The sequence below is a fragment of the Rhamphochromis sp. 'chilingali' genome, assembly GCF_963969265.1.
Source record: "Rhamphochromis sp. 'chilingali' genome assembly, chromosome: 20".
Classification (NCBI taxonomy): Eukaryota; Metazoa; Chordata; class Actinopteri; order Cichliformes; family Cichlidae; genus Rhamphochromis; species Rhamphochromis sp. 'chilingali'.
The window spans coordinates 12,698,502-12,711,318 of record NC_137947.1 but is presented as its reverse complement, the minus strand read 5'-3'; the positions used below and the strand labels follow the sequence as shown (position 1 = coordinate 12,711,318).

General features: G+C 40.8%; 1 protein-coding gene across 10 annotated transcripts in view; it reads left to right on the top strand.

The window, feature by feature from the left end:
- The window catches only part of LOC308388587 (neurexin-1a-like), a 270,320-nt gene that overhangs the window by 150,523 nt on the left and 106,980 nt on the right, over positions 1 to 12,817 (top strand). For 4 of the 10 annotated variants that reach the window (XM_080869393.1, XM_080869392.1, XM_080869391.1 and 1 more), the window contains exon 1: positions 10,338 to 11,427. The exons of the other annotated variants lie outside the window; for them this stretch is intronic. In XM_080869393.1, the coding sequence (XP_080725519.1) occupies positions 11,187 to 11,427 (241 nt within the window). In that variant the 5' untranslated portion in view covers positions 10,338 to 11,186. Of the gene's footprint in view, positions 1 to 10,337; positions 11,428 to 12,817 lie in introns of those variants that run through there. 10 annotated transcript variants of the gene reach the window in all.

Here is a 12,817-nt window from a genome sequence, read left to right as displayed (position 1 = left end):
CTTTAGTTTTAGATGAGCCAAAATGTTGGAGGGGTTGTCCACATTTCTCAATGCTACATCAATAAAAAAAAATTTAAATCTAAAAAAACCCAACAAAAAATCAAAACCGTGGAGAAAGTGTTGACTGTGTTTAGAGTTAGTTTAACAGGGACGTTGGTGTGTTTTTCCATAGGAAAAAAGACAAATTAAAAACAAAAATAAAATCTCCCGGTTACTCTCCTTCACTTACATTTGGGCTTCACTTTTCCTCACTTCTAATTTGAAGTAATCCAGTCACTGAGATGACACGAGGAAAAAAAAGGTGTGCATAAAGTACGGCATCTCTTCCTCAGAGCTTCTCATTTAAAAAAAAAAAAATTATAACTATTTTTTTTCCTATTTTGCAAGAATATTCTATTTTGTTCTTATCACTGTTGCATTGTCGGGGCGACCTACTGAAATTTATATTGAGCATCATAATGGTGAAGAAAGGTTACTTATGTGACTTTGAAGGTGGGATGGTTGTTGGTGTCAGACAGCTGCTCTGAGTATTTCAGAAACTGCTGATATCTCAAGAGATTTCAGTTAAAGATTCAAAAACAGAGAAAATATCCCACAAGCAGCAGTTCTCTGGGCTTTGAGCCGATAGGAAGACAACAGTAATGCATTTCTTAATAATAATAATAATCCATTCCTTTATGACCAAAGCATCATGTTACAAATCTCAGATCTTCCCAAACTGTTTTTTTTACTGTGACTATGAGTTCACTGTACTGAAATGGACTTTGCATTCAGAAAATCTTAATTTCAATCACTAGAGCACCTCTGTGGTGTGGTGGAGCGAGAGATTCACATAATGGATTTGCAAGAGTAAATCTATGTGATGCTGTCTCATCAATATGGACTCAATCTGTGAAGAATGTTTCCAGCACCTTGTTGTGTCTATGCCAAAAGAATTAAGGCAGTTCTGAAGGCAAACAGGGGTGACTTGGTAATGGCAAGGTGTAACTAATAAAATGTCCATTGAGTCTACTTCATAGTATCATAGTATAGTGTATCGGCTTTTGGTAACCTTTCACAGTGGCTTTACGGCCTTTTTATGTCATTTACTTCATGTACCCAGCAGCAACACATTGAAATTTCCCATTGTTTTACATTTTGTTTAAATAAACATTTTTTTTACTTATTTTTTTTAACATAAAAGAAATGTTGATTTCATACATTACAGGTCGTGTACTATTCCTGCAGTATAGCCACAAGAGCATCTAGAGCTTGTAAAATGCTGTCACAAAGCAAATGAATAACCTTGTCTCAAGAGGTAGTTTGCCAGCCATCTCCATAGCAAACAAACAACTGTTTAGTATGTCTGAGCATTGCTGTGCTTTCCAAGTAATAACAATATGCACAAAGGTCTAAGACAATGCAGGTGCTCCTCTCTCTAGGGGAACGTAAATAGAACTTCAGTTTGAATTGTCCTTGAACTAAGCTAACTTCCAAAAGGTTTAACACACAAAGGACAGATTTTATGTGTGGCACTAATCAAATCCTGTCTTATCTGTAGACAGCAAGGGTGGAAAGCACACACAGATCAGTCACTGCCTTAGCCAAAGTGAGAACCAGCGATAGAGCTGTCCTGTGTGAATGGTTTAGAGAGGAAACCTGGTTAATGGGCTTGAAATATATTCTAGACCGGCCGTTTGGTGTAAGAGGCTGCCACCTCACTGTATAAAAGAAACAGTAGTAAAGGCTAGTCGGAAATGGACTTTGCTTGTTATAGAATTTCTGCAATCCATATAAAATCCAAATAAAAGCGTTCTACTATACTGAAGCATTTGAAATGAACAGGATGTTTACTAAAAATGTAGAGAAGGCACGAGGCCAATTCTAAATCTCCATTTATTGTAGGCACACAAAATAAATTCAGAGATGCCTGCAGTGCCTCTCTGTGCAGACAGTTGAAGCCACAGCCTCTCATTTCTGTATGTGACATGCTTTTTATGAGTATACATTACATTTTCTGCTTCAGGCCATTGGCTATTGATACACTTGGACATGAATGGCTTTCTATATGCTGGAAGGGACAGTGCTGGTTTTGCTTCCCACTGAATTTGTTCCCTGCATGTACTGTTATCACAGCAGAAAATGCAAGCATGTCTTGTCATTACAGGTTTTCTTCACTCAAGTTGTTAAATAACTTTGGTCTTACTGTCAAGGCTGGCTGTGTAGCAGGCAGAATTTGGACCAAAACGCAGGACTCAGAACCTAAATTTAAACCTAAAGACTTTAATACAGAACTTAAACAAAGTGCAATGCAAATTTTCAAAAATAAATAAATAAATAATAATAAAGGCCCACCAAGTGCAAGCAAAAACACAACCATAAGTGAGAACCCAACAAAGACGAGATGCAAATTAAATGGAGGGTCTAAATACACATGAGGAGATTAGGGCAGGGTGGAGACACCTGGGAACACAGCTGAACAGAATCAAACTAGTGAGACAGGGGAAGTAAAACTGAACACAACATGCACAAGACAAGCGAATATCAGAATAAACAACACTGAGCTTAGGACCAAGACATGTGAACTTCACACGGGGACAGGAGATAAACAAACATCGGAGACATGACTGACTTCGAAGATAAAAAGTAATCAATTAAAACCATAACTAAATATTAAACAACCTAATGAGGAACACAGAGTGGAAGCAAAGGGAAACTAAGAAGCGCCTGAAAACAATATAATACTGAGAGGACTAGATAAAGAGCTATATGAGCAAATCATGAGCTCAAACAAAACTGAAAACATCGCAAAACTCAAAACCTTGAGTCAGTGACCCATGGACCATAACACTTATTGTGCACTTTGACTTACAGGGAGCACTTAATTGCATTTTAAAATACACTAGTGTTTATTTTGTGTTTATTTTGATAGCATTTTGATGTTGGTATCGAAATCTATCATTCTCTGTGCAATGGATTTAATTTGGCCAATTACTTTGGTTGATACCACCATCAAAAGTTCACTTTTTTACCAAATAGACTGAGCTGGGAACCTTCTGGGGACTAATGTGACACTAAGCAACTGTTGCAAAGTAAAGGCACTGAGTCTCTAATGTAATATTTCATAAAAATTGTGCATTTTCTTGCTATTTTTCAACACTTGATAGCCAGTAAGAACAGCCCAGTACATTCTGCACACTGTGCCATGAACAGAAAAAGCTTTAAGTATGAAATTTCTTTCTGGAGTGAAGTACAGTCTTTGAATTGTGTGCCATAAGGTGAGAGTCCCATGAGACAGGACAAACCCCTCATTTACCAGCTTATTGTACTATTCTTAGTTAGTGTATTGTCTGTCTTGTCTTAATGTTGGTTTAAAATGGAGCACTGTAACAAAAAATAATTTCCCCCAGGGATCAATAAAGTATTCTGATTCTGATTCTGATTATTCACTTGTTGTTGAATGATTTCATGTTATTTGAAAGACTTCAAATGCTGAAAGAATGGAAGAACATGGTAATAGATACTCAAACTGTACGACCTTACATGTCAAGTCATTGAAGATGAATAGGTTTTCAAGTGCCTTTGAAAAAATAGAATACTGAAAAAACATGTAGTAATATTTATCATTGATTAAACTTTGTGTATGGAGGAAATGCTTTCATCATACAACTGTATCTAGATGAATTCTCGTTTGACCATTGGCAGTGGCTGCAGACTGCCTTGGTATTTTTGATAATACTGTAAAAAACAGAATGAAATGAATGGTAGTTCACCTGTAAAACAGGGGCAGATTGTTTCCTTTATTTGTAGTTTTACTCTAAAAGGAAGGAGTTTCATTCAAAGGCAGGCAAGTAGCTTTTGAGAAAAATGAAAAACTGTGTAAAATCTAAAAAAAACCCCCAAAATTAAAGGCAGTAATTTGCAAATCTCATAAATCCGTATTTTATCCACAATAGAACATAGAAATCATAGAAAATGTTTAAAATTAATAATTTTAAAGAAATATATTAAACATTTGATGGCAGCAAAAAAAGTTGGAACTGGGCCATGTTTCCTGCTGTGTCACATCTTATTGTAATAACAGTCTGCAAACCACTGGGAACTGAGGAGACCAGCAACTGGAGTTCTGGAATAGCAGTGTTGTCCCATTCACTTCTCTTATAGGATTCTAGCTACTCAACAGTCCCTGGTCTTTTTTGTCTTATTGTTCATTTCATGATACTCCAAATGTTTTAGTTGGTGAAAGGTCAGGATCAGGACTATTCTATTACAAAGCCATGCTGCTCTAATGGATGCAGTTTAATATTATCTTGCTGAAATGCGAAAGATCTTCCCAGAAAACCATCTTATCTGGATAAGAGCATAATATTGCTCTAAAATCTGTATAAACCTTTCAGCACTGATGGTGTCTTTTGGATGTGCAAGGTGCCAATTCCGCAGGTACTAATAATGCATCACCATAGACTGTAGAAATACAGACTTTTGAACTGAGCAGTGATAAGAAGCAAGATGCCCCCTCTCCTCTTTAGTTTAGATGATGCGGGGTTCATTTTGATTTTTCTGACCACAGCTTTCTGCTTTGCCCCAGTCCGTTTAAAATGATCTTGTGCTCTAAGAAGATGATGTCTGAGCAGCATGTTCACATGTGGCTTCTTCTTCGCATGACTGAACTTTAACCTGCGTTTGTGAAGGGAAGATGAACTGTGTTCACTAATGATGACTTCTGGAAGCATTCCATAGCCCATTTAGTGTCTTCACAATTTTTGCATTGAGATTGTTTTATAAGATTAGCACTACATCACTACATACTGTTTTTATTTACATTTTACACAGTACCCAACATTTTCAGAATTAGATTTCTATTTATAAATACTTTCATATTCAGGAAAAGCCTTTTTTTTAAAGTGTGATCATTATTCCTTTGTTGCCCCAGTTAGTTTCAGCTTAGCGCAAATGTTCATTAACAAAGTAGCTATGGACTTCTGAAAGGAGGCGCTGCCTGTCCTTGACCTGCACGACGAAGCACTCTGAGAAGGGAACTGATCTACTTCTGATGAATTTAAGGAGAGACAGACAGACAGGGCACCTTCAGTGGCCCCACTGTATCTTGGGAGCTGTCAGAGGAGATAGAGAAAACGCGTCCAGAAAAGCTGTCGACCTGTGACCCCTTTCTCTCTTACTGACAGTTAGAATTTGGTTTTTGCATTCTCAGACGCATCATCATCCCACATGCAGACACACTCACTGAAACAGACATAAATGTGTACGTACATACCCACACACAGCCTCTATTTATACTTACGCACAAGGAATTCTGAATGTTATTTCCTGCATGCTTGATCTTAATGTGTATTTAAATGGTTTTATGGAAATGAATAACAGTGTTGTGCCAGCGTTTATGCATTAGGAGGGCTGTGTGTGTGTTGGTGGTAGTGTGTGTGTGTGTCTGGGGGGGGGTTACCACTTGGTCACATCAGGCAGAATCCAGTGAGTAAAAGGAGCAAAAGCACACTATTGGCTATACAAACAAGTCGGTGTGCGATGAAAAACAAAATTCAGTCTGTTGTCTGTGTAGTTTGGGGTGCTCTAGTCTTGGTAATGGGATGTGCATTAACGTGCACACGTTTGAATCTGTTCAGTATTTGTAGGGGCGCATTCTTACCGCGAAAGGAATAAACAGTAGCATTATTTGACTGTAATTGCCACGGCGCATTAATGGTGACAAAGTGTGGTGCAGAGCAATTTCTGCATAATGTTGAAGATTTTACAGCTAGATATTTCCTTATTCAACTCAATATAGTGCCACTTCTTACACACACCACCAAACACTGTAAAAAAAACAAGGTGCAGTATTTAAAAATGAAGCCAAAAGCTGTCAGTGTCAACGCTATCCCTCCAAAAAAGCTTTTAAACTTTTTTTTTAACTTCATTTAGCAGCTCCGTTAAATTAATTATTATGTTTAAGTGAATTGAAAGAAAATTAGCGTGAGGAGGAATGAGAATTAATGTGGAGTTTGGTTTCTTTGTTTTTGCTCTAAGTGAGAATGAAGCCGTTCCATTACACCACCATGCAGTGCCATTTGCAGATTTGATTTTGCGACACTAAATGTGCATTATTTCCTATTAGTGGGCTGTTTTATCAGCTTGAGTGCTGTTATTTATGTTGCCTTCACAGCTTGCATAATGAACAGCGTGTGCAGCACAAATCTCTCGTGTGGTTGGTGATGTTTGCTGCATTTTACATAAACAGTTGCATTTACAGATTTTTTTTTCCCTAGGCTTACATGCATAGGTATGCTGTTCATACCATATCACGACCACTTTTGTGTTAGCCAATGAGAAATACTGTCGATCCTCAATAAAAAAGGACTTTTGGGATTGATTTAGATGTAATTCTATAGGGCTTTCCAGCACCAGCATCTGAGAGAGATGCTAAGAAGCAAATGAATGGGAAATGACCAGTTAATGCTTGTATGATGTGTTAGGGTCTGAGTTTACACTCCTCACTCTGTTATATACAGTTGAGCGATCTGATAGACAGGAACAGTGTAACATATTCCACTAACGTATTGGCACCCCGGCTGTGTCGAGATACTGTACAGCTCGTATGTTTGTATTGAGTGTTGACTCCCTGTGTCTGTCTGCTCTTATCATGTCACATCTCGTGATGACTAAGACTAAGACGCCGTGTTTCTATTTCTGTACACTTGCACGCATTAGCATCAGAGCATTGTCTGCTCCTCTGTCTCTCTCTCTCTCTGTGGTGTTCGGATGAGTAATGACACGTTTGATATTCGCGGAAAACTCTCAGTTGTAAAGAGTTCAGGTTTCATTTTGCATGTCAGCGTTTGAAGAGACTATTAGCGTTGTATACCTTTGTGTTGGTGACAAAACTAAGGGTGTTACTTTTTTGCTACAGTAATTGTTCTCTTTTTGCGGATCGCTCTAGAAATTTGAGTTGCGGCTGCTCGCAGGCGGTTGCTCTCATGGTCACCGTTGCTTTACATCCTGGTGGGAGGATCAGTTTTGTACAATTAGCATTTCTCACTTGTCATTCTTTTAATACACGGTGCACTGTAATCTCCTCACCAGTGCACCTGGTATACCCTGGAGAAATGGGTCTCCAAACACTCTCATTTGTTGGGACACATATGTTGCTGAGCCTGACACAGATGTGTCACTCCAGCACACAACAGGTATACCTGCTTCATGCATGACTTGGCCTGCATGCTCAATCAAGCAGTGTGTGCCTAGAAAACAATGTGCAAGGTGTTGGGATGTTGCACCTTTGGGAATTCGATGAATGTGCTGATTAAAATAATACACCGTTAGATTTTTATTCCCCTTCCCCTCTAATAGCAACAGTAAACATAATAGTAGCACTTGAGAACGAGAAACATTGTTGTCAAAGTGGCTGTAAGTGTCTGACCCTCTCTCTAAAGGGTCTCTCCGTGTGTGATAAAGTGTTGCCTGATGGCTCTTTAACTGATTTAGAGGCCCTGCTCCAGTCGGGTCAGGTACTCTTAGACCACCCATCTGCTGCTGTCCATGGGGTTTTCCTCCAGTCCTCCAAAAAGTCATCTCATTAGCTCAGTCCACACTGGTTGCAGCCGTAAGTGAGTAACATGGGCTATTCTGTGCTCTGTGCTTGTTCTCTTCTAGCGTTTTACTCTCCGAGGGATTATTACACCCAAGCCAAATTTCTCCTCCTGTCACTGAAAAATCAGCCCCAATCTTTCACATGATTTCTCCTTTATTTCCCGTCTTTTTTTCTTCCAAAATAATTTTCTGTGGCTTTAAAAAGCAAAGAAAATAGACAAACAAACAAAAGTAAATCGGAGTGATGTTGATTCAAAAGGGGAAATATGCTCAGAGCATCGCATGCATCTGAGACACAATCCTCTGGGTCTTAAATAGAAACAAAGGCAAGCTGTTTTTGGGTCTCTGTTAAGGAGACATCTCGCTAACAGGAGCTGGAGTCAGAACACAATAGTAAATAATAAAGAAAAGCTCTCTTTAATGGTGGAAGCTTTCTTGTGGAACAGGATTTTCTCATTTTGTGGCGAACACACTACAGTACAATCATCTGGTTAAAGCAGCTGAGATCTGTAAATTAGTTTACCTCATGGGCTCAGGTGTTTGCTTTTGTGCAGGCAGAAGGAATTTAGTGCTAAATGTTTCACCTCAAGCTGGATGCATGGCCTCCTTGCGCCTCATACTTTAATGATCCCACACATCACCAGATCAAAGGGCAACCTGCAGAACAATTAACTGATGCCCTAATAGAGGACGATCTTGAAGCAAAGAATCAGAATTTCAAATTTATATCTCTTAAAGTTTGGATCTGGAGCAATATGATGCATTTGGTGAGGCTTTCAGCAATATTTCTATTATTGAATTTATTGAATCTTGCTGATTGATGAGACTCTGCTGTTCTGCTCGATTCATCAAACATAAGCTGCTGGCTCGGAAAAACCCACACAGCTTTGGTGCACTTTAGAATTCCACCACTTGGGGGCACAAATGAACAAGTAAGTAATGATAAACGTGCTAAAAGTATCACTGCTCACTGCTGATGCCAATAATTTTGGGCGCTGCGATATTAACACTGCATTTCCATTAAATAACACCTGTATTTACCCTGATATTTAGCTTCTCAAATGAAGCTTCCCCTTCCGTTTCTTTGCAAAAGTTTGCAGTTAAGGACACACTAAGTCAGGTTGTTGTCCTTGGCAAGCAGCCCTGATAGATTGCCTTATTAGGCGTAATTATGCAGATTGCACTGCTGATAATTATAAAAGTGTAAACACATTCAGCAGGAACATTCCTTTTCACCATTGCAAATGAGAACAGAGGAGAGGTTCCATGCTGCCTACTTTTTAGCACCAGGTGGCTGCACCACGTCATTGAGATTCTACAAGGTGAGAGCAACACAGTTGCCTAATATGTGCAGCTTCTGCTTTGTATTTCAGTTGCTTTTTACTACTATATAGGAACACAGCGTTAGTTAGAAGAGAGAGAAATGAGGGATCCTCATCTGTCCTCCTTCCAGATGGCAGATCATAGTTTTCTTAGAGTTTAATGTTGTAACAGTATGTGCCTGCTCTTATTGTTCTTCCTACATTTAAATTCAGATGATAGCAGCCATGCTTTAAAAGTGAGTATTCAACTCTCTGCATGTATTTCTACTAAAAACTGATTATACGAAATATTCAGAGAAATTGGAAAGGGCATATTATCCTCTGTGTCACGCTGGCTAAGTTGGCTTTCTTTGGGCATGAAATGCCTGTGTATTCCCTGTAAACCGTAAAGATCAGCTCAGCAGTGCTTGCAGATTTTTTTTTTCCCCTCAGCTTAGGACACTGCGTTTCGAAGAGAAGGATGTTGAATAGCCAGTGTGCAAACAGAAGCAGGCACACTGCAGCTGAGCCTTGTGCTCTCCAATCCTGAACTCTGAACACTGAGCACACTTCCCAGCTGAACCGGATTGTGTTTATCAGCAGGGCTTTTATGTCCACATGTTCTCTACATTCCTGTAACCCTGCTGCACTGCGATCAGCCTTCCCGCTCTTGTGAGAAATGGTCTTTTATTAGCAGGCAAGGCAGACTTGCCCGGATTCAGCACCCTCTCTGTGGACAGTTCTCGACCGCGGGCTCTGGCATTGTGCGTGCTTTGTTTACATACGTGTGTGTCTGTGTGTCGCTGTGTGTCTGAGTGTTCGTACTTATGGTTGCTCATATGTTCGTGTGTGTGTTTGAGAGAGTTCCTTAAAGTATATGAGCTGCAGCATCATCACTCTTCTGCAGTAGGTTTTCTTGAGCAATGGAGAGGCGAGGATTAGGCTGGACTGCTTCTTTCCATTTTTATTTTTTTTTAAATCCAGACGACTATTGTCACAAAACTTCCCTAAATTCACAGACAATGAAAGTGAACAGGGAAGAGACACACATAAAAAGGGGAGCAGGAGGAGTGGGAGGAATGCTGAAGGATGAGATGATAAAAGTAGAAAACGAAACGAGTCTAGCCTGTCCCACGTTCTCGTTTTTTTTTCTTTTTTTAAACCGCTGAAGAGTGTTCACACGGGAGAGTGGATTGAGAAAGACTGAAAAGAGAGAGTAGACTGTGAAAGGAATAAGGGCTGGAGGACATAGCTCCAAATCCTGCTATTCTGCCTAAATAGGCTCTTCCTCTGCAATGCACTCAGACTCCAGTGATTCGCTATGTGAATGCTGCCCATTTGCATAGCCACTCTCCCTCTTGCTTCCTGGCTGGCTGTTGAGGCTCCCCCCTCCCTCCGTCCTTCTCCTCCCTCTCCTCCTCCTCTCTCCCTTCTTCCTCTTGCGCACATCTTCTGGAACGGCGGTGCCGATGCTGGCTGTGTGTGAGTGTGTGTTCCTGCCCAGGGCTGCTCGTTCAGGTACCGGCGTTGCTATCGCTTGGTCTCACTGAGAACAGATATCTCTAGATGGGGAACGAGTGCGCTACTTGGCACAACTTACAGGTACAATCACGCAGTCTACTGCACGCTGCTGCAGCTGTCCAACACATGCAAATGAGACTCGGATTTAACTATGGTCCCATTCCTCTGGACAACCTTTGAGACCACTGGAGGAGGAAAAAGAGGGAAACTCAGAATGTCTGTTTTGATTTTCTGAAGAAAATCACTTTGCACAGAGGCTGTCAGTCTCTTCTTAAGTAGGCTCTCTTCTTTCCCTGGCATTTGCATTTTTTTGGAATATTAACAGTTTTTTGTTTTTTTTTAAATGTGAAGATGCTTCTAATTTTGTGAGTGCTTAATAGAGGGTTAAGGGGAGAAACAGAGAAAACAAGGGAACTAGGGGAATTGGAGCAAGCTGGGATTTCTCCATTGCTGTTTGAGGTTGCCCTAATTTCTTGTGAATGTTTTTGATTGTTTTTCTATGATGATTTTTAATACTTCTTTACCTACCTGGGTGCTGCTGTGGATTTCTTAACTCACTGGAGAACAGCAAGAAGCATTTTTCCCTCACGGCCGACAATTTGTGAGGTGTCCCTTTTGCTTTTTCGGTCCTTTTTATTTGGCTTTTTTAAATGATTGTTTATTTCCCTGTGGATCTGTGTCAATGTCTCTGGCCATAGTGAGATTTGGCAAGGTGAGAAGTATGGGGCTGTGAGGCTCGCTGAAGTTCCACCTTGATCTGAAGCCTCATCTGGCCACTCAGGGAAGATGTTCAGAGGCTGGAGGACACAGTTTGCTCCCCTGAGGCCTGTTGCACAGCCCCGAAACTGGAATTCAGCTTCAGTCACCCATCTGGCCTTGTGGATCATTGCCCTGGGCTTTGTGGCAGGGTCAGAACCAGGTGCTGTGGAGAGTCTCCACCACATTCACCTCTCCAATGGAAACAAGCGCCACCATATTGTGCCTATTGCTATCCACAGATCTCCTGCATCCCTAAGAGCAGGGCACAGTAAGTATTTTCTTATCCTACCATTAATGCAATCCCTAGGTAATGTGATTTCTCAAGCAGTCCATCATTGGTGTTTACTTTTAAAAGTCTGTGCTTACTTCTTGTTACATTTTACGGCCAATGCAATTTCAAGTATTACTTATGTGGTATTGTCATTTTTCTTTTTTGTAATACCTAAAACTCCCACAAGATGTGTATTCAGCTCTGTACGACAGGGCGAGTCTAGCTTAGACCCATCCCCTTTTCTGTCTCAGCAAAGTGCCCTCCATGTCTGAGATTAGCCATATCCCTATCTCCAGATGCTCCACTGTGTCCAGATTAGCCAGGATTATAACGCTATGGCGCTCCATGTTGCCCCTGGGTGTTCGGAATAGACAAAGATGAGTTGCCTTCAGCTCTGTGGGACGTCGAGCTGTTCCTGGCCCCTGCCCTGCGTGGAGTATCGATGAGGCCCCTTTGCCCATTGGGGCGAGAATGATCATGATCCAAGCATCTGAAAAGGGGAAAGAAAGCAGGGAGAATATGAGGAATTATATAACCTCATGCCAACTATTCATGCTAGACTGCAGTGTGCTTGTCTCGGCACAGTATTTGTGATGAGGGTTTTAAGAATGCTGCAGCTTTTTGTTTTCTTTTTCCCTGTTTGGCTGTACTTGTTTTCAATTTGCTCTGTCACTTTCACTCAAGGTCCTGAGATATGTTAAAGATCGAGGCAAATGATACTTGGAATAAAAAGTACTGCTTTTTTTTTTTTTCTTAGTTATCATACTGCCCTGGCATTTTTGAGTGACGTAATCACTACTGGTGTAACACTGACGTAATGCTGAAGTACCCTGGATATCACAGACCTTGTTTAACAATGCACAACAAATGTCTACAGGAACATTGTGCTTTCTCTGATATTCAAGTTTAGCATTACGAGCTTTTGAATCATGAGTTACAACTCTGTTACATAGCTGAATTGGTGTAATGAGGACGTATTTATTGGCGCAATGTAGAAGCAAGGCTGGATCCTGGCTCACTGGGCACAGATAGACCTGCCTGAACAAGGGAGTCAGTGCTCCTCAGTGATGATGAGGGAGCTGGGAGGTTTGCTGGCCTACTGAGACAACAAGAGAGGCAATTAGGCCACTCTGCCATGACCTGTCTGTGCCGGACAACACTCAGCTTGCCTCCTGCTCTCCCTAAGGACCTTTTTGGGGGGGGGGGGGGGGGGGGGGTGTTGCCTCCAGACAGATTCCATGACTTAATATAACAGTTAGTGCAAATGCTTCCTCACGTTGTGATTACTGATGAGAGTCTGAGGGAGGCCGATAAAAAAAAAAGTCTTCTCACTAACATGATTGCTGATTTTGGTTGATCAGCACAGAGGGTGCATTAATGCAAACTG